The following is a 21914-nucleotide window of genomic DNA, read 5'->3' on the forward strand; positions in this document are numbered from 1 at the left end:
ACACATACATACATATATATGAAATTAAGTATACGCAGTGACAACTGGCAAATTGAAATCGCAGTCGAATTCAAGCCAGAAGCCGTCGCTAAGCTTTGTGGTGCCAAATAAAAATGTAAGGACACACACACATACACGAAACGAATACCAATACAAACAGAAGCAAAGGGAGCCAGAAGGATACGAAATCCTTTGCATAAATGATGATGGCATGATGAGAACTTTTAATCATTATTATCACATATTTATACGTTTATATGAGCATGTTTTATGTACTCGCTGGCAGAGGCAGCAACTGAAGCAGCAGCAGCAGCACTCAAGGATGCAGGATGCGGAGTAGTCATAGTCGTAATCCTTTTGAAGGCAAAAACCCACAAATGGCAGCGCAAAAAGGCTGACAAAACAATGCGAGGATAACACACAAACACACACGCACACACACATATACTGACAAAGACAGCGCTTTGTTATCCTTATTCTTATTGTTGCGCTGAGAGTGCTCCTGATGAGTTTCCAATTCGAGTGAGGCCACGCCCCATCGTCAGAGGAGGAAGGAGAGCGGACGACGAGAGGGCAACCACTTGCACTTTTCGCTTTTGCTGCTTGCTCAGCTTGCTCAGCAAAGCCGCAACAAGGGTTGCTTTTAGTTCACATCTCTCTGTCTACATAGCTGACTAAGTGTGTGTGTGTTTGTGTGTGTGTGTTTGTGTGTGTGTGTTATGTATGTTGTATACAATAGAGAGTCTGCGGCATAAGGAAAAGCCCAGGCAGTTGTGCTATCTAAGCTTACATAAACCAGAGCCAGACGCAGCATTCTGTCAAGTTGGCCAACTTTGCCAGCTATGTACTCGGTGTAATTTCATTGCTGAACTCCGCTTGGCTAGTAAATAAGTCATCATTGTCGATTGTCGTCATCAACGCGCCGAGGACAACTAATTTGCGGTCATAATAAAAGTTAATCTTCTGACTCTTGGCGCTCTTGTTTGCCCACCAGCAACAACAACAACAACAATGTTGTTGTGTAGCTGCTGCAACAAATTGCGTGTGGACACTAAGAACTTATAGCCAAGCAAGCTTTGCTCCAAAATTGTACAAATCAGACAGCAAAGAATTTCATTATAATTTATTTTCTAAAATATTTATTTTGTAGTCTGCATTACATGCTTTTTCTATGCAATAATTGATCAGGCAACGTCAGAGCACGCAGCTTTCGAAGCAATACAACGATCTGGCAACGCTGCGTTGCATGCAAAGTTTGCAAATAACTATCGATATTCGATAGCATTAACGATCGAATGCAGTATTATTTCGGCTGGCAAAGGCGAGTTAGTAGAAAGTAAAAGTAAAAGAGGAGATTGTCGCATTAAAAGGCAATTAAAAAAGAAGAGCCGAAAATCCACACAATTAAGATAAACTAAATATTTAAATCAATGCCACACACTTGCTATTAACATTTTGTTGTTGTTTCAAGCATTATCGCTCAGTGTATGCTAAGCTAAGCCAAATAAAATTATGAATATATTTACTGAACACATTCCCATACCCAAGAGCGCAACTTTAGCCCACTGTGCGTAGTTCTAAAAAGGCGTGTTAGAGCGAGCCAGCAAATAGAGAGCGAAAGCGAGACAGCAACGACAATATGGAGGCACAGCCAAAAACAAAACACGTTGAAAAGCGAGCAACAAGAAAATTAAATTTTTATTGTTTTCACACAAATAAAATCAAATAAAAAGCGTACAACAATAACAGAGAACAGACACGCACACACACACGCAAAGAGTGAAGAGAGAGCATTGTGTATGTGTGTGTGTGTATATATGTATGTAATGAAAGGAGGACGTCACGTGCCACACATATAAAACACAAGTCCCACTGGGCAGGAGACGAGGACCAACCACCGTAGAGCAACCCCTAAAAATGTGTGTTGCTGCCGTTATGCTTCTGGGATGCTGCGCCAGCCAGCAGCAGCGAGCACCAGTCAAGGCTTCTTCTTGTTCAGTACGAATCGAGCACTCGACGCGTACGCGGCGCGGTAGAAAGCAAAGAACTAAATCCGAGTAAAATCCGCAAGCACAGCACAGGCCAAGCAAATAGAAACAGTTTTGTGCTTTCGTAATGTCTACGGCGTTTCTCGTGGACAGTTTGTTGCATGCACAACAACAACAACAACAGCGCGCCCAGAGTTACAGTGAGAGTCAGTTGAAGTCAAGTCTGAGCGAGATGCTCCTGAGCCGCGGCCAGTCGACAGAGCCGACAGCTGAGAGACAGCCGGCACAGGAGGAACGCTCCAGCTCCAGTTCGAGTGAGTTGTTGTGCAGCTGCAATTGTGCGTTGGCCAAGCGGGGCTACAAATGTGATAAGTGTCGCGAATTGCGTGCGGAAAGTGTCGATAGCATTGAGGAAATGGAGCTGGAAGACGACGACGATGATGAGGATGAAGATGAAATCGTGGCTGACATCGGCAGCATTGATGCGCCACACTTGGACGATGATGAACTGCTCGACGATGAGCTGGAGATGGAGACGTCGCGACGTGAGGCAATCAAATTGCCCAAACTCGAACCCAAGGAGGTCAATACGCCTCTTCCGAGTGGTGGCACAACGATCCTTAAGGATAACAACAGCAAACCGATACTCAAGTTCAGTGTGTCCGCCATTCTGGGAGACACGCGTGAAGGAGTTCGGGTTAGGAATGGTAAGATCGCAATAAACGCGGCTTGGCAATTAATTTGCCGTGGCTAATGCCAAACATAAACAATGGCAGAATATAAAACTGAATTAAAAATACAATTGCAATATGAAAATCCAAAAGAATAACAACTTGCCCCTTGCCTCGACTACCGACTACCGATTGCAATTTCCATTTCAATTTCAATGTGCCACGGGGATCAGTTTATCCATTTTTTTATTGTGCTCCCTAAGCCCCTTGAGGCATTCTCATTCTCGCAGGCTGTAAAAACACAACCAGACCTAATCATGTTTAAATTATTGTATCTCAGCCTCGCCTCGCCTCACCTCGATAAATGCGCATAAACCAGTTCAGCTTCCGTTTTCACTATCTCTGCTCGTCCTTTTTTGCGGCTGCGCGTGCTACTTACACACACACACACACACACACATACTTAGAGGATCAGAACGAGGGTTCATTGAGGGTCCTTTTTTTAGCGCTGTGCATCGCCAAAAAGTAGGCGTGACAAATCGTCTATTAGTCAATGTAACTGCGCCGCAATTTTATCCATCTTTTTAGCATGTGAATTGCAATTGGATTGTGGGATTTTAATTGTCATGGCCTTTTATTAATGAGTAGGCTGACTTATTTTTTCCGTAGTTTTTTATGGCATTTTTTATGTGATTTTGTGGTGCACTTTTTTTGGCCAAAGATCATTTCGCATTTAGTAAATCGCATTTTATGACTAGAGCGTGGCCAGAAGTGGGAGAAAATAGATTATGAAAACAAAATAATGATTATTATGCCAAAAGTAATCTACTATGTAATAGAATAGAGTATATTATTTGGTCATTAATGATTGGCAAGAACATTAAAAAGGAAATAAATATATGTCATATAAATTCGAGATCAAATAAATACGTTAAATATGAACTGAATATATTAGTCATTATTAAAAGCAAATAGATTTCATCTAAACTTTTTTGAAGGTCTTTTAAGTAACACATGCAAGTAAATTGAATAGAAATCTATTTAAATAAAGTAATCTACTAATATATAACAATTTGTTTTTAACTTTGTGTAATTCCCTTAAACAATACACACAAATAAGTTCAAAATAAATCTATTTTCTTTCAATAGGTTTGTATTTTTGTTTTTATTTTGTTATATTGAATATTCTTCTGAATCAATCGAAATACAAAAAGGAATCTTAAATGTTGAAATATTGAAATCATTAAAAACACAAAAAAAAAGATTTTGCTTTCAAAGTAATTCTAATAAACGAAACATGACAATATCTTTTTTTAATTTTTAGATACTGTTAAGTTAAAAAAAGAAAAGTTTGCTTTAAGAATGCTAGAGATTTATTTGTAAACTTTAAACTAAACTCACCCATACTAAAAATTGGAACTCGTATTTTTTAGTATTGGCAGCATGGCCAAAACAATAACTATCATTACTTAAAAAATAAAAAAAAAAACGATTCTTATTTCTGGAAGATTCCAAAACAGGAGAATTCTATTTTTGAACTTCATCTGACAAATAAATATTAAAGAACAAGAAAATAATTGAGACGCTTTATTTCATATTTCGCTAGCAAGTTATTTATAATTTCGAATTCAATTCCTCATTTAAGTTAGAATCACTTCTTGTAAAAACTTCCTTTACAAGGATGGTCATCACAATTAGAAAATAGCTCTATAGTAATATTTCGCATATAATTATAATATCATAAGCACACAACTAATTTTGGGGAGCAATCAAATACTTAGGACTAATCCATTAGATAATGGCATCCCACTAATTGCCAATAAATAGAAACCAAGTGCGTTTACTTTCGCTAGAGTCGAAGGCCGCAAATGAACTTTTTGTGCCATAAAGCGATTGGGGCAAAGTTTTTGCCCAAAACTAACAGTTTTTCACGGCGTGGGGGGAAAATTTCCGTGGCACAGATGCAAAAGTGGCCAAAAAGCAGCAGTGGAAATAAAACAAACAATGCGAACAATTATAACTTAATTTGTGCGCTCATTAGGCACACATGTGGCACACACACACTAACACACTCACACTCCTCCACACACACACACACACTAACACACATGTGGAGCATGCCAAAAAGTTAAACCACAAAGATTTCAGCATCAAATTATATACACACAATGCGCCTGAAGAGGCGTTAATATGTTAATTGTTTCAGTCGCTCTAATCGAATTAAAATCATATCCTGCAGCGTCTGTCAGTGTGTGTGTGTGTGTGTGTCCTTGTGTGTGTTTGTGTTTGTAAATGGCGACTGCTGCTGCTGCTTTGGGGGTGTTTAATTAGAAAATGAAATGCAGCCGCAAAAGCGCCAAAATCTTTCCGCAGGCTAAACTCCTCAGCACTGAAATCAAAGGCACAAAACTTTTGGTTCAAATCAACGTCTGCTTCCAATGTGTGTGAGTGTGTGTGTGTGTGTGTATGTGTGTGTGTGTGTGCGTGGGATGTGTTCAAAAGTTTTCAATGTGTTTGGGGGCTCTGTAAGGAACTGAGTGGAACTGAAAGCTGCGAGCTGTTTAATTATGCCAGTTTGACACTTCAAAGCAGCATCTGGCAAGCGAAAGGCGAATCACGGCCACAACTTATCTCTTAGTCTCACATGTGAAGGGTTGATTCCAAGACATGACTGGGGGCGGGGGTGTGGGGACTTTGGGGCGTCAATGAAAACACTTGAGCAAATCTTACCCAAGATCTTAGACCCTTCCCTGAAGACCTTCTGTTCTTAAATTGGAGTATAACATTTACGGCTAATTTTAAATTATGCAAGCATAAATACCAATAAATAAATCTTATTTAGTTTAGTGAGAACCATAAATCAAATTACCACAGAAAATAAACTAAAGAAAAATACAAAATTAAATGGTACAATATTTTCGAGAAAAATTGATAAACTATACACAGAAAAAAAAAAACGTGATCAGAAAAAAATATTGAATATAAATTGAAACAAGAAAGTTTATTCTTAAATACAGATAAATACTAATTATACCAAATTAATATACCGCGAAAATACTGAAAATATAACAAATGGTATATTTGGAACATTAATAAAGTACTACTTGCAAAATATACCATATACCATTGTCAGCCAAAGCAACTGAGTATGCGTTTTTTCCGTACAGAAGTTTTTCTTATACAATTTTTCTTTACAATTTTTATCCGATCGCAACCATTTTCGATTTTTTTGGGTGGGAAGTGGGTATTTATGATGATATTTATTCAACATACGTTCAAATATTTTAAGATTTACTTTATAACACACTAAATAAATCCAATTTATACTTAACATAGAAAAAAATATAAAATTCAGATTCAGTTAATAATTTTAGTCTGTTTCGCATTTCAGTATTTTTTCACTTATTCTAAAAATCGATAAGATAAATAAGCTCTAGGTTAAACCCAAATGTGATCTAATATCTCAAGGCATCAAAAACCTCAAATGAAATTACACTAACTCAAAAGCAATTCAAATTTCGAATTCAAAATATTTGTTCTAAAATGCTCACCTTGATTTTAGAGTAGTGTTTGCTATATTCTCACAATAATATGTTAAAGAATGCTCTACAAAATTTCTATTCCTAACCGAATGTTTAGAATTTGAATAGTGTTTATGATATGCCAATTACATATCTCATAAACTTGAATAGAAAGAAAGAAAACTTAATTTTTTGGTATTAAGTTTCTCTCATCAGGATTTATTACTTGGCTGTTCTGTGAAATTAGGTTAACACTATCGTCAAAAACTAAATTTTAGTTAAAAATATTCATTTTGCGCTAAGCACTTTATCCTCTAAAGTTCTTTTATTGAGTTCTTCCCTACTTTAGCATTGTCTACTAACTAATAACTATCTTCTTTTGCTGGTGTTATTTGGTGCCAACAGAGTTTATGCAACCGCAGCATATATGGCCTTATCTGCAACAGAACTTTATGCAACAGCACGCACATCAATATCACCAGCACCATCCGCAGCAGCAACATCCCCAGCATCAGCAGCAACAGTCGGCGCCACCAACATCGCATCATCATCATCATCACCATCAGCAGCAGCAGCAGCAGCAACACCATCAGGCATTGGTTGGACAGACGGCACTCGTTGGATTGCCGCATCCACTGCATCACCATGCACATGCCCATTTTCCGCATCCCGCATTTCTAACGCATCAGCAGCAACAACAACAACAACAGCAGCAGCAGCAGCAACATCACGGCAATAGTTGTCAACCGCAAACCACAGCAACGACGGCCGCATCCTCGTCGTCACCTGGCAGCACAATTAGTGATAGCGACAACAATCACAACAGCAACAACAACAACAACAACAGCAGCAGTAGTAATGGCAACATTGGACAGGATGGGCGACCGCATGAAATCGACAACAACGAGGACAACAGCAATCGAAGATTAACGCAAGAAAAGCAGCAGCAACTGTTGAGTGGACAAGCAACAGGCGGAGGAGGAGGAGGAGGAGGAGGAGGCGTTGGACCACCAACAGCGCATCCAACGCCACCGCCTCCACCCCCGCCCATACATCCGGTGATTGCCAAGCCGATGCCCAGTCGCCCGACTCCGTTTCTGCCCCACACACTCAACCATCCGCATTTGCATTCGTTGCTGGCTCACTGTCGCAATCCCTACATGAGTGGTAAGCAGCGCCTCTCCTCTCTTCTAATCCTCTCTCTCGCTCCTTCTCAATTTCGGGCACCCCATGGCGCTCATTAACAAATGTTTGCCTGCATGTCTAATGCATTTTCCCATTCCGATTACACAAATTACATCCTCATTGCAGTTGGTGCCCAAGTATTTCCCCTGCCACCTGGTCAGGGATTTCCCTGGGCGCACTCGACACGTGGAAAGCCAAGGCGTGGCATGATGCGGCGTGCCGTCTTCTCAGGTTCGTAGCATGAGTTGCTTTAATCCCCTTCAATGCGATTAATCACATGTTGCACTTTTGTCTCGCTCCACAGATTCACAGCGAAAAGGATTGGAGAAACGTTTCCAGCAGCAGAAATATATCAGCAAGCCAGATCGCAAGAAACTCGCTGAGAGATTGGGTCTTAAAGACTCGCAGGTGAGCTAAGATTTTATTTTAAAGTATTTAGTTATTAATTAGAAATTAAAATATTAAGAAAGTGACAAATTATTGCTTTTTAACTTTCTTATAAATGTGTCTCTTTATAGGACAGTTAAGATAGTAATTGAGAGACTATGATATGATATATAATATACCTTATAATAATAGACCATATCTCATGATATATTATATAATATGATACAATATAATATGATGAGATATGATATGATATGATATAATATGATATCATATTCTTAACCGAAAGTTTAATTTTAGGAAAGTGTCTATGATTCATACTAAAATACTTATATGATATGATATGATTTGATATATGTAAATTTAGAGAGTGTCTTCGAATTATTTTGAATATTCATGTATTAAAAAGTAAGCTCAGAATTTCAAGAGTGAATATAACATAATATAATATTTTAAAGTTTTAACTAAAAGACTACTAACTAAAGTGTGAGAATTTCGAGTGTGATATCTTTAATATATCATATTCCTTACCGAAAGTTTACAATTATGAAAGTGTTTGATTCATATAAAATACTTATTTCATAATGAAAAAGTTTAGAGTTTTAGTTTTATGAGTATGTCTCTAACTGTTCTTTCATTTTTAATATCCAATTTACAATATCCAGTTTACAATTCAAAAGAGGTCTATAATACTTCCGAAAAGTTTAAAGAATGGTTATGATATATGTATGAAAGTTCTTTAATATTCTAAAATTTTAATTGAAAGTATAGAATATAATAAATGAGTATAAAATATACTCAAAAATGCTATTCAGAATTTCATATTCTTAATAAAAGATTATACTTTAAAGAGTGGCTAATATTTCGCATTTTAAACATACATTTTACATTCTAAGCAAAGTATGTATTTGTTATACGATTCATTTAATTTATTTTTAATTAAGTAGAAAACTTCAAGACTGATTTGCTACTGAGTGTTCTTTAATATATCATATTCTAAACTGATTTTTCATTCTAATCAGTGTCTCTGATACATTAAGAAATGCTCATTCATAATTTATACCGTTAACTGAAAGTTTAGATCTTAAAATGAGTCATTTAAAATCTATTTATTGAAATGCCCTTTAATATATCATATTCTTAACTGAAAGTTTACATATTAAAGTGTAGCTATGTTATGCCAATAAACTGCTCTTTAATTTAAAATAACCCCGAAACTGGAATTGCGCTAATTCCAAGTTTGCTGGAGAGCCAATCAAATTATATAAACTCCGACGAGACGTGCTCATAATAAACTTGCTTTATAATGCTTTTATGAATATCATTTTTAAGCACGCATAAACATTTTTCGAAAACTTTTCAAATCAGCTTCAACAACAACAACAACAACTAGAACAACAATAATAATACGAAATAATAAGAACAACATGAAAATATAAAATAAGCACACACATAAGGGAATATAAAACTCCGCCCTTTAAGTGGCAAGTGGAATATCGAAAAGCTCTCAGCAATGGCTGCGCACACCAAAAATGGAAGCAGCAGCAAGCTTATAAAGCGGGGAGCGGATGAAGGGGAGGATGGGAGAGAGGGGCTGGGCGTGCTTCCTTTAAATGCGCAGTCGCTTGTCTTCAACCAACATACATACATATATAGAGTATACAACACGCATACTCACACATAAAGGTCGCCCTGTCAGCGAAATACATATAATGAAATTATAACGAGCTATAAGAAATTCATTTCTCCTTTTTGAAAATCCAGACGCAAAGAATCGCGAGTCCTGAAGCAAAATCAGCAGCAGCAGCTCTTATTGATTGCGTGTAGCCGGGCATAATTAAGCTGATTCCTTCTTTATTTTCATTTTCATCTTTCCTCTTTTTATTTTACTTACTTTTTGCCAAAAGCTGAAAAGCGGCCGAAAATATAAAGAAAGGTTCAGTAAAGTTTAAGACGGTGGGAAATATAAAATTACAGCATTAAGTGGATGGGACAAAGGCAATGGATCAGACTAATCTTAGTGGATAGACAATTATTTACATAAATATGAAAACTACGAAAGTAGATTCTTAAAAGATAACATATAAAACATGTTTAATCATTGAAAATTAATATTATTACTATTAAGTATTTTAAGAATGTTTACAACATTAGTTTCGCATGTCTCAATAAAGTTTGAGATTATGGGAATTATTAAATGGATTTTAAAATTATAAAGCAGCGTTTAGTGGATGAGAAATATGAAATGGATCTAAATATTCCAGATAGAGATTAATAGAGGGAGAGTTATTTAAATAGGAATGCTGACTAACTTAATTTTTGCTTTTAAAGACAATCTATTAAAACATTTCTAAGCATTACAAATTAACATTATTGGCAGTAAACGGTTACAAACAAATCTTAAGAATGTTTGCAACATTAGTTTCGCATGTCTCAATAAATATTAAATCTGCGAGAAATATGATTTTAATATTATATGTAGCGATAAGCGATTGAATAATAATTTAAATAGGAGACTGACAAAGTTAAATTTTGCATTTAAAGACAAAATGTTAACACACTTCTAATTTTTGAAAATGAATGGAATAGAATAAATTTAACAAATGTGATGAAAATAATTTTCAAAGATAAGAAACTTTTCAACTTCTTTTTTAAAATGAATATATTATATCATTCTAAAAAAGAAGTTGAAAATTAATATATTACATTATCTAAAATAGAAGTTGAAAAGTTTCTAATCTTTAAAATTTACTTTTGCAATATTTTTTATATGAATTCTATTCAATCTCTAGGCCGATTATTACCAGGTCAAATGTAATAATTTAAAACTGTACTACCCAATGAAGAGGTGTAAAAAATTGAATTCGCATTCGTACAATGATTTTGTTTGCATGAATAAAGAATTAATAAATGAATTTATTATTCCTTGCGAAGAGAAAATATAATTGAAGAATACTCAAATTAGAGTACTGACTAAGTCAAGTTGTGTTATATCATGCTAGCTTATTATTTGATATTTATTTACTGAAATTTGACTTCAATACTAATATTCATATCTCAAATTGTTACGAGCTGTATTTAGCCGCAAATTATGAGCTCGATTTAAATGCATAATTTTACTACCCCATAAAGGGTCTATATAAAAAATACGACTTCGCAATTTCCACAGCGAAATTTTCGCATGACTGCTGCTGCTGTTGTTGCTGCTACAAATGTGGCATGACCAATTTGGCCTTGTCACAATGTAATCGATCACAACTCAATCAAAAGACAACTGCGAGTTGTCAGCAGCCGTCGGAGATGACTGAACTGATGATGAGGAACTGCAGCCGCTGATGCCGTCGGCAATTGACAGTCGAATGATGATGCTGACAATTTTATGCCAAATTAGTGCAGCTCTTTTTTTCGTTTTTCGAAATTTTGCCACTAACAATGCAACTGCATATAATTCATAAAAATTTCATAATTACGCAATAAGCGTGTCCAGTTGCATTTGTCCGTTTGCCAGACAAGAATTCATCATCATCATCAACTCACGCCCCTTTTTTACGCTCAGTTGCCTGCTGCTGATGAGTCGATCGATCATATGCAACCTAATGATCTTATAATGCGAACCATGTGCTCGAAACTACATGAATAGATTGACTTTGTTCAAACCACTGCGATTCATTTAGTTACCTAAGAGAACTCTTATGCAAAAAATTATCTCTTAGTATTACATAATGATGATTGCTTAAAGATCATTAAAATTAATATATCGATCTTAGTATTTGTGCCTTGAGATCGCTTTGAATTATTTTGCGGTATCAAAGTAATTTAATTACTTTTGTAGAATCTTTTTAGAAACAGATTTCTTTTTTTTAAATATTTATATTTCACAAGTGAGCTCTAAAATAAGTACTGCTCAGCATTATAATATTGAAAATGGGGAACACAAAACATGATAATACTTTACTAAAGCATTATTTTTATAAAATTCTAAAGAGTCTTTCTTCTTCAAAGCAAATCATACTCTATATAAATCATGTTCTATGTTATATACTTCGCATTTTTTCTAAGGCCTTTGCACCGCTTGGTCTTACAATTATTTTACGATTATTGTCCGCAGCGCTCTCAGCCATTAATCTGAGTTGGCAAAAAATCAAAAAAAAATATAGTACAAAGCTGTAGTACTTTGTACTTTTCATCGAGTGGAAAAGAAAAGCAAATCAAAGCATTCATCAATTGCACTTTACCAAAAATGGGAAAATGGCAAAATGAAAATGTCGACGGGATGGCGTCAGAAACAAAGAGCCAAAGAACCCTAAAAGAGAACCGTTTAAAAAATGTGCAAAAATGTCAGAAAAACTCACAGTCAAATCGCAGCAGTTGGTCCAATGTCCAATGTCCAAGGCTGGACCCAACTCCCAGTTTCCCGCTCCCCGCTCTCCTTATAAAGTGGACAAAGTGTTGTCCAGCCGTCGGCGATGGCGACACCGGCTCCATTAACAGCTTCAAAGTGGGGAAAGAGAACTTGTGGTTGACTGTGAAATTTTTTTAGGGTATGGGTGATGAACGAGTGTGGATATTCACACTCAAGTGACACACACACGTACACAAAGTAGAGTGTGAGTCAGTGTGTGTGGATTGCAATGCAACGCGTGTCGTGGCGCCTAGTTGTATGCAACATGATTTAAGGACTTTGCCTCGCATTTGTATTTCTCTTGCTGCACTTTTTGTTGTTCGCTGCTGTTCATTTGCTGCACGCTGCCCTTTTGTCGGACGCCACGTCATAAATTTTCCCCCTTAGAGTGTGAAATGCACCTAGAATGCCTCCAGAGTTTGGGAGTTTGGCTTTGGCTTTTGGAGTCGCGTGCCTTGCGGTTGACAATCGTTGCATTGATGGCAACCAAAACCGCTCAGGTGATTCATCATTTCGAGTGTTGTTCATTGCAACTTTTATTGCGATTTTAACAAACGCACTCAAAGCTCGCAAATTGGTCCAGCGAGCATTTTTATTGCAGTGCAATTTATGTGAGCGATGTAAATACGTAGTGTTGCTGCGTTATATACATATATCTTGAGACACAATACACATAAAACATTGTAAAACACTTTAAATTAAATAATAAGTTTAACTTTGTCTCCTTTTTCTTTTCTTTTCACTCTGTTTCGTTGCAAGCTTTTTTCTTGCTTCTGTCTCTTATCGATATCATTTCATTCATTTCAATTATCGATATATTTGTTGTGCTAATAATGGTCACACTCTTTCGATAGTTTTGTCTGCACGTATATCGTGTGGTAAATATGGCTGCTCTCGTAACTGCATTTGACAGTTAGCAGCCTCATAATCTGGCTGCGATAAATTTAATTGCCATTAATAGCACAATTCAAATAGCAACCACAACAAAAAAACGCGGAAATGAAAATAACTTGAGGGCAAATTCAATACTCAAAGTTGATTTGCATTTTTAAATCAGAGTTCAAGGAATCGTGAGATCACTGAACGAGTTGGTTCTTTAGCATCCCTGCAAGCAAAACAGAAACACACACAAACACACCCGCACACTCACACACACACAAAGAGAGCCACACGTGTCAAAGCTATGGCAAATGCCTGGCAGCAACTTTTTAAGTGTCATGTCCAAAACAAATTCGTCTGTTTTTGATTTGCCCAAAAATGGGGGAAACTCGCAGCGAAAAAAAAAGCACCAACCAAGCAGACAGTGGGAAAATCCTTAATATCAATTGTGGAAACTCAGTGCTGAGGCTCTCTTCGCTTTTGGAATTTTCACGTTATAAATATTTTTATCTTTATTTCATTTGTCTGGCACTGCGAGGGCGAAACGAGTCCGGTGGAAAGGGGGGGAGATGGGATAAGGGAGGATTACTCCACACATTTGTGGTATTCTTTTTTTTATGTTTTGTATTTTCCATTTTATTTGTTTGTCATTTCGATTTCGTCTGCGTTTTATTTACTCGCCGGCGAAGGCTTTAAATCAAATTGAATGATAAATAAGCTGTGAAATAAAAGAGAGAGAGCTTACTTGTATATATAGAGCACTATAAGCAGTAAAAATAACTGACTTTTGGTTGGTCTTTTCGGTCGTCTGTTTTGCTTGTTTTTTATGAGTCTTGTTATCGCCTTAATGGCCAGACAGCATTCTTTTGTTTTTTTGGTGGGAGACATCTGCAATTGATTTAAGGAAGGAAAAGATATTAATTCCATTTATCACTTGTTCAAGTCAACATATGACATTTTTCTTAGACGTCTGCCAAAATTCGCATGGCAATCAAAAAGCACTTTTGCAGAACACAAAATGCGTTCATAACTCGAATTTCATTTGTCTTGCAAAAACGATTGAGAAACACATTAAAAACCATCATTTGCAACTTTGGTTACAAAATAAATTTATGACAAATTGCTAAATAAATGCCCAGCAAAAATTGAGAGCAAAAGAGAGAGAGAGAGAACTCGGTTCAGATTTCCACACACACACACGGGACATTGGCCAGTCGTGTAACACAATTTTGTTGGTAACCCAAAACGGCTCTGGAAATGACTTTGGCAAATAGTAGCAGACTATTTAATACGCTATTACGCAGCATATCGAATGACATGCCAGGAGACAAAGTCACCCCCAAGTAGCAATTGTGCCTCATTAGTTAACATATGTTGCCCACCCAGACTCACACTTTATCTTCCTCTGCCCTTCCTCTCCCCCTCTCTCAACACTGTTTGCATCTCCAACTCCAACTCTGACTCTGATTCCGAGTCTAACTCGAAACAAACAACAGCTTGTGCTCATTGCCAAAGTCAATTTTCGGCCAAAAAAGGGAGCCAAAACAATTTGTAGCCAAACTGACTCTGAGCAAACCAATTTCCACCACTTAAACTCCATTTACCCCTCGTCTATGTTTTTCTTTCACTTTGCCAGCTTTATAAAAACTTGTAGCAAATGATATCCGCTTTATGCTGGCGGAGCGTGTGTCTGAAAAATCTGTTACATGGCTGCCGAATGTGGCTCAAACTAGTTGAGCACAATGTGTTGAATATCTCGAGTCCTTAACGAAATTGAGAATCAAGACTAAATTGCTCTCGTTTAGATAATTGATTTGACTCTTAAACACCAAGTCTAATACTTGCGACGAGTTTTTTATAAAAGTCGTGATTTGTATGATTTTTATAAACAAACTCTTTTATATATTCTTTATATTTTTTTGTAAAACATATGTATTATTTATAATAATAATATTTTGAAGCTAGGTACATACAATAATAGATAAAAAATGTGGAACCTATTTTACTACAGGCTTCAATAGCTTTATCTCACAATCTGGTATATTTTATACTATATAGTATATTTTGAATGTAGTCCTATGTTAATATACCAAATATAGCCTTAGGTAGCACACCCGACTGTCCCTTTTTTACTTGTTTACTTTGAATAAAGATGAGTCTCATATCTCTTGATTATCACATTCATTAGAAGTAAGAATGAACTATTGAATGATTTTTGAAATTATTTTTCTGTTCTTAAATTATTCCAAAAAGGAACCAATTCGTTCGAAAAACAAAAAATTAACGAATTTATATATTTTGTCTTGAAGCAGGAAAAGTTACTGAAATCAATCCTAACTCTAAATATAGTGCTAACCCAGAGCTATAATAATAAGCTTAACTCATTTTTAAAATAGTTTCAGTTTATGTTTCTAGACTGTACATTTTTCTCCAGAGAATTATCCATATGTCTATCTACTATTCAATAAAATATATTGGGCAAATAAACCTTTCCAAATTAAACAAATTAGAAGACAAAAACTAAATAAATGTTAGCTATGTGCACAGTCTTATTATTACACGAAATTGTAAGGTAAAGAAAAACAAAATAAAGACAATAGTATAATATTAGGTTGTTTGGTAATGACATACCGGTTTTTTACATTAAAATTTCGGGCTTCTTTTGTGAAGTCAAATATAATCGTATCTGGCAATGCTATATATCGTTTCAAAGGTATTGGCATCACCTTTAAAATGACATATAGTTTGTTTACATGAGCTTCCACGTTAAAAAAATTACAATAGATTGAAATGGAGTTCACAAACGCAGAAATTCGGGCAAATTTTAAATTTTATTTCGCACAAGGAAAAACTTCTGCGGAATCTCGCAGACAGATTATTGCTGTCTTAGGAGATAACAAACTTTCGATTCAAATCGCCGAACAGTGGTTTAGGCGATTCCGAAGTGGCAATTTTGATGCCGAAACACCCAGGCCTTCCGGACGACCAGTGACCGTTGATACGGATAAAATCATAGAAATAGTGGATCGAGATCGTCATGTGACTATTAGAACCCTCGCAGAGGAGCTGCAACTAATCACGGAAACCGTCCATAGGCATTTAAAGTCGAAAAATTTAACAAAAAAAGCTCGGTGTATGGGTGCCTCATGAGTTATCCCAAAAAAATCTTTTCGACCGTGTATCAATCTGTGAATCTTTGTTGCACCGTAATAAACTCGACTCATTTCTGGATCGGTTAGTCACTGGTGATGAAAAATGGATCACATATGACAACATAAAGCGTAAAAGATCCTGGTCGAAGCACGGTGAGTCGTCTCAAACGGTGGCAAAGCCAGCAACAGGTGTTGCTGAGTGTATGGTGGGATATCAGAGGAATTATCCATTATGAAGTGTTTCCCCTATGGCCAAACCATCAATTCTGACCTCTACTGTGAACAACTGGAGCGATTGAAGATTGCACTTGAACAGAAGCGGCCAGCCATGGTGAATCGTAAGGGCGTTGTGTTCCATCATGACAACGCCAGGCCCCATACATCTTTGGTGACGCATCACAAGCTACGGGAGCTTGGTTGGGAAGTGTTAATGCATCCACTTTATAGACCGGACATTGCTCCAAGCGATTACCATCTGTTTTTGACCATGCAAAATTTTTTCGATGGACAAAAATTGAGTTCAAGGGAGGATTGTGAAAATCGAATCGCCGAGTTTTGTGCCAGTAGGGACAAGGACTTCTTTAGAAGAGGCATATACAAGTTACCATCAAAATGGCAGAAAATCATCGAAGAGAACGGTACATAAAGCACTTAAATCGGACAATGCTAACTATTTTAAAATTGTCGTCAAAAATCAATAAAAAACCGGTATGTCATTACCAAACAACCTAATATAATACAATTTTAGATGAAAACGCTATTTAGAGAAAACTTTATTAGCAAACCGACAATAGATTAAAAATTTCTGTTTTAAGATTTAAAAGATATAAAATGCCATTAAAAGTGTTAATTTCGTACTAATAATTAGGTTTATCATAGAAAAAGCAAATGAATAATAATAATCAATATAGTAACTATTATCATATGTTATAATCGAAATTATGCAGACTGCAAATCCCTCAATTGTTTTGCACAGAATGCAAATGAATAAGCGAGCAAAAAGTCATTTGCTTACATTTTCATATTGTGCACTATTTGTGTATTAATTTGTGGACAAAAACACATTCATTGTTCAGCATGTAAATTAATAATGTACTAGAAAAACATGGCAAATAAATGTATACGCATTTCAATTGCCACTAATTGTTTCTACAATATTATTACGATTATTATGTTAGATTCTTCAATTAAATGCAGATTGCGAGAGTTCAGTTTCGAGTTGCATTTGATAGGTCAGTTATTTAATTATTTCGAAGTTGTGCATTAATTAGCTGGCTCTATGTGAGGTGATTCGGGACAGAACTTGACTTGACTCTTGTTATTTGTTGAGCCAAAAGGCAAGCTATTAAAAGCCAGAGCAAACATCATAATTTCAAGCTCATTAAACTTGGAAGTAAAGCATAGATTAAAGAAGAGAGGGAGGGAGGGAGTTGGAGCCACATTTTCCAGTCGACTTTCGACTTTTTGCACGGTCCGTTCACCCCGAGACGCATACTAAATTGCACGCTTTATAATTAATTTCCATCAAAAACAGACGACGAAAGGACGCACACAGGACGAAAACGGACAACGGACGAAGGCTGGCTCACAATTCGGGTTGGGCCATAATCATTAATCTTATCGCCGCCTGAGCTTATTATTTCAATTGCTGCTGATGTTGTTTGAGACGAGAGAGAGAGCGAGAGAAAGCGGTTGGGTGGGGCGACGGGGTGGTGAATTGCTTGGGTGGATTGCTTGTGCAACTGCCGTTGGAAAATTCAATGACCGGAAGTAAGTAAAACAGCAAATCCCAAAAAAGACTCGCCACGTGGCCAAAACGCGGAGGGGAGTCGAAGACTCAAACTAGAGCCAGAGGCAAGGCGACGATGTTAAGCTCCTCGGCACAATCTCTGCGGTTAATCGCTTGTTCAACATGTCAGCACTTTTCCACTTTGCTGCTGCTGCTGTTGTTGTTGTGGTAATTGTTGTTTATTTATTTATATGCCGAGCGATTATATCGAGTACTTGCTTGCTAATCCCTGCAGTTCCCATACATCACATTTAACATTGCAATATTGCAAAATTCTGAAAAAATTGTGAGAGTTAACAACTGTGTTAAAAGCAGCCTTCTAGCTCTTACCATTTTAGTTAAGTCTAAACTAGATAGAAGCTAACTTCGTATACCGTCTTGTTGTACAAGCTTCAGCCTTCTAACTCTTAACTTTAGTTCTGGTCTGAAGGTTGATAGTACTATCTATTTACTCTATCTTATAAAATTGAGAGCTGTGCAAAAGTTGCAGCCTTCTACATTTTACTTTTTTAGTTAAGATAGATTATGGAAAAATATAAATAAATATAGAGTAGATTGTAGATTATAGAATAATATAAATAATTGTAAAATATATAAAAGTTAGCTACGTGCACCGTATTATTGCTTACTAAAATTGTAAGAAGAAAGCTGTGTAAAAGCTACAGCCTTTAATGTAATTAATAATAAATTAATGTACTTCGACTAGGGATAATTATCAACTACAAATGAGCTTAGCTTTCTAGCTCTTAGTGCTTGGACTGAGCGTTGACAGTTTAGCGAGGCAATCAGCTAATTAACGTTAATCAGTTCGATTTTGGAGTTCTATCTTATTGATGAAATAGTTAACTAGAGATAAAGCTGTGAAATAAATGCAACCTTCTACCTCTTACTATTTTAGTTACTCAGTCATCTTGCTATTTCAATATTCCGAAGTTGCGTTTCATAGCATGTGGGGAGAGTAAGAAATACGATGTCTAAGAATTGCAGTCTTTTATCTCCTACCCTAGTCGTGAAAAAGGGATCCATTAATGTATACCGCCTTATTGTTCAAAGAAATTGTGATTAGAATGCTTTCTAAAAACTACGGCCTTTAAGCTATTACCATTTCTGTTAAGTCAGCAAATAAAAGAATAAATATAGGCTAAAGATAATGTACAAATAAAACTGGGCTTGTAATAAACTACATCTTTCCAGATCTAGATAAAATAAATAAATGAATAAGTATAGGCTCAGGATGATGTGCAACTAAAAATAAGATTTGTGTACATTGTAAAACAACTACAGCCTTCTAGCTCTTACCATTTCAGTTGCTTGCCATTGCAATTTTTTTTAAAATCCTTTTTATTGTGCAACAAAATTGTAAGAGGTGCGCTTCTTAAAAACTCTTACCGATTGAGCTGAACTTTGATAGTTTAGTTAGTCAGTCAGTTAATTAGAAAGATTTTTGTGTTCTATCTTATTTATTGAATTGAATACTTAAGACTTCACAAAAACTGCAGCCTTCCAGCTCTTACCATTTCAGTTACTCAATCATCTAGTCAATGCAATATTCTGCAGCTCTTTTTTTACTGCACGCGGAAAATAATAGAGGTTCTTTGTATAAAAAGTGTAGCCTTCCAGCTCTTACCCTTTCGCATTAGTCAGCTATACCGTTAAAATGAGTAATCAATATAGGAAAGGATTAATGTCAAACTAAAAGTTAGTTAGTTCTGTCTTATTGAACAAGGAAAGAGATACGCTTTTAAAAACCTTCAGCCTTCTAAGTAAAACCTTTCAAGCTTTGCCTTGATACTTCAGCAAATCATCACAAACAGATTAATAATTATAGGCTATGTTGAACGTGCACAATTTGCGCTTTAATTTTCAATTAAATCAAAACTAATTATGAGATGAGTTGCTGTATTTTGGGGACTGGCAGTCCTATAAATTGTTGCAAACTTGTTGCCCTGTATGCCTGGCAACAAAGTGCGAGTCTCCTGCTGTGTCCTAGACAGGCGAAGGACAACAAGAGCACAACAACAAGTCAGGGCAGAGGTAAACACCCATTGAATAATAACTCAAAAACAGTCGCAAACTTAGCAGCAACAACAACAAAGGGAAGAAGCATGGTTGTCAGGGTGTGTGAGGCAGGCAGGGTTGCCAGCATGCCTGCAATTTGCTTTGAGTGTTTGGCGTCCTACTTGTCTCTTAGTGTCCCTGTCACATGCAGCAAACGCACATAAACACACGATGGGCTTACAGCACTTTTGCTGGACCAACTTTTAATCGGCACAGTGTGACAAAACAGACAAAATGTGTGCAGCATGTAGTTGGAGTGCATTTCAAATGCAGTTGGTGACACTGTGCGGATGCTCTAATCAATTTGTTGCCGCTAAGCAAATGCCTCTCTCATTTGCATTTATTATGGATTTGCCAGGCATCTGTTGTTGGCATTGCAGTTTGAAACTTTTGCCCCGGCCACACCCACACACACGTCACCGCCTCCTTCCCTTCATCACACACACACACACACACACTTCCATCCCCTTTTTGGCCACAGAAAACTTTAGCCGAAAAGTTGAATTGACCGAAGAGCGACGGCCATGAATTTTATCCTATGCCTGTGGTTATGAAAACTTTTTTGGGGCCAACTCCTTATCTACTCAACGCAGCTGCAGCGGACAGTTGAGCAGAGTCCTAGGACAGCAATCCATCCAAAAAAAAGAAGAAGAAAACTTTAACATTTTCAATTTACCCATTTCATCTTTGCAGGTAAAAATTTGGTTTCAAAATCGCCGCATGAAATGGCGCAACTCGAAGGAACGCGAACTCTTGGCCAACGGCGGCTCACGCGACCAAACGCTGCCCAACAAGAACAACCCGAATCCGGATTTGTCCGATGCCAAATGCGATCGCCCCTTGACGCCGCTCTCCCCCTCGCTGCTCTCGCCCAATGGCAGCGCCAGCACACCGCCACCGTCATTAACAACAGCAGCTGCTGGGAAGGATGAGCTGACATCAGCAGCAGCAGCAGGCGGAGGAGGAGTCGGAGCTGCCTTGGCTGTCACACCCAAATCACCGCAATCGCAGACAGCGAGCAGCAGCAGCTCACCCGTTGAGGGTGCTCCGACGCCAACATCGTCGTCTGGCTATGGGATGCAAATCAGTTCGCCGCCGCCGCTGCTCACCAGCATCAAGATGAGTGATCAGTCAGCCACGCCCACACCAACGCCCACCACAACGGTCTCCTCGGCTGCCTCATCGCCACCCGGAGTGGCCGAATTCCAGGCCAAGATCAATGCGGAAATGCAAAAGCAATTGGTTGCTGCCGATCTCAAGTTCAAGCTGGAGACGAGCATCCAAGAGGCGAAGCAAAGACGCTTCGAGCAGCTGCAGCAACTTCATCATTCACCGCATTTCACAGCCATGCGAGAAGTTGAGCTGGCTGCTGCAGCTGCTGCTGCTCAACTGCATCATCATCACCAACAGCAGCAACAACAACAGCAGCAACAGCAGCAACAATTGCAATCGACGCCAACTTCAGCGGCGCATTTCCAGAGTGCAGAGTTCATGAAGCTCTACTACGATGAATACGACGACTCCAACTCGGATAGCGATGAGGAAATAAGCGTTACGTGATTGCCAAAATTGGCAGCAAGAGAGCGCATTGTAAATACTCGATATATAATATATATGTTTAGCACTTTTAATTGTACATTTTATGCTCTTATAAACTAATCCATTAATTCATTAATTATTGCATTAATTTATTGTACTTAACGTGTGCATATTTCATTCGAATTTAAATTCAAATACACATACAAACACACACACAAAATACAACAACAAAAATAAAGGTCTTTGAGCAATTCACAACCTCCGATGTATTATTTCTCTTCAACACGATTTTTATTGTGTGTCTCAACGCAACAAAAGGCGTTTTAATAGTTGTTTAGCAAAA

At 37.2% G+C, this 21914-nt stretch overlaps 1 protein-coding gene across 2 annotated transcripts; it reads left to right on the plus strand.

Annotated features, from left to right (window-relative positions):
- The first annotated feature begins 1395 nt into the window (after window positions 1-1395).
- On the plus strand, window positions 1396-21799 carry LOC133842621 (H2.0-like homeobox protein). Of its 2 annotated transcripts, XM_062275802.1 has the most exons (6): window positions 1396-1485; window positions 1549-2695; window positions 6586-7347; window positions 7492-7596; window positions 7670-7773; window positions 20726-21799. In XM_062275802.1, the coding sequence occupies exons 2-6, from the start codon at window positions 2116-2118 to the stop codon at window positions 21590-21592; spliced, it is 2418 nt and encodes an 805-aa protein (XP_062131786.1). In that variant the 5' UTR covers window positions 1396-1485; window positions 1549-2115; the 3' UTR covers window positions 21593-21799. The 2 variants fall into 2 exon arrangements, with proteins under 2 accessions (XP_062131786.1, XP_062131787.1); XM_062275803.1 differs by lacking the exons at window positions 1396-1485; window positions 1549-2695 and adding an exon at window positions 6358-6427.
- The last annotated feature ends 115 nt before the right edge of the window (window positions 21800-21914 follow it).

This window comes from Drosophila sulfurigaster, chromosome 3 (genome assembly GCF_023558435.1).
Source record: "Drosophila sulfurigaster albostrigata strain 15112-1811.04 chromosome 3, ASM2355843v2, whole genome shotgun sequence".
NCBI lineage: Eukaryota > Metazoa > Arthropoda > Insecta > Diptera > Drosophilidae > Drosophila > Drosophila sulfurigaster.

Bases quoted from the DNA above. Each gene is read 5' to 3' on its own strand.
- LOC133842621 (XM_062275802.1), top strand. From the start codon at position 2,116: ATGTCTACGGCGTTTCTCGTGGACAGTTTGTTGCATGCACAACAACAA. The intron at 2,696-6,585 runs GTAAGATCGCAA...TGGTGCCAACAG, and splicing joins AGGAGTTCGGGTTAGGAATG to AGTTTATGCAACCGCAGCAT. The intron at 7,774-20,725 runs GTGAGCTAAGAT...TCATCTTTGCAG, and splicing joins TGGGTCTTAAAGACTCGCAG to GTAAAAATTTGGTTTCAAAA.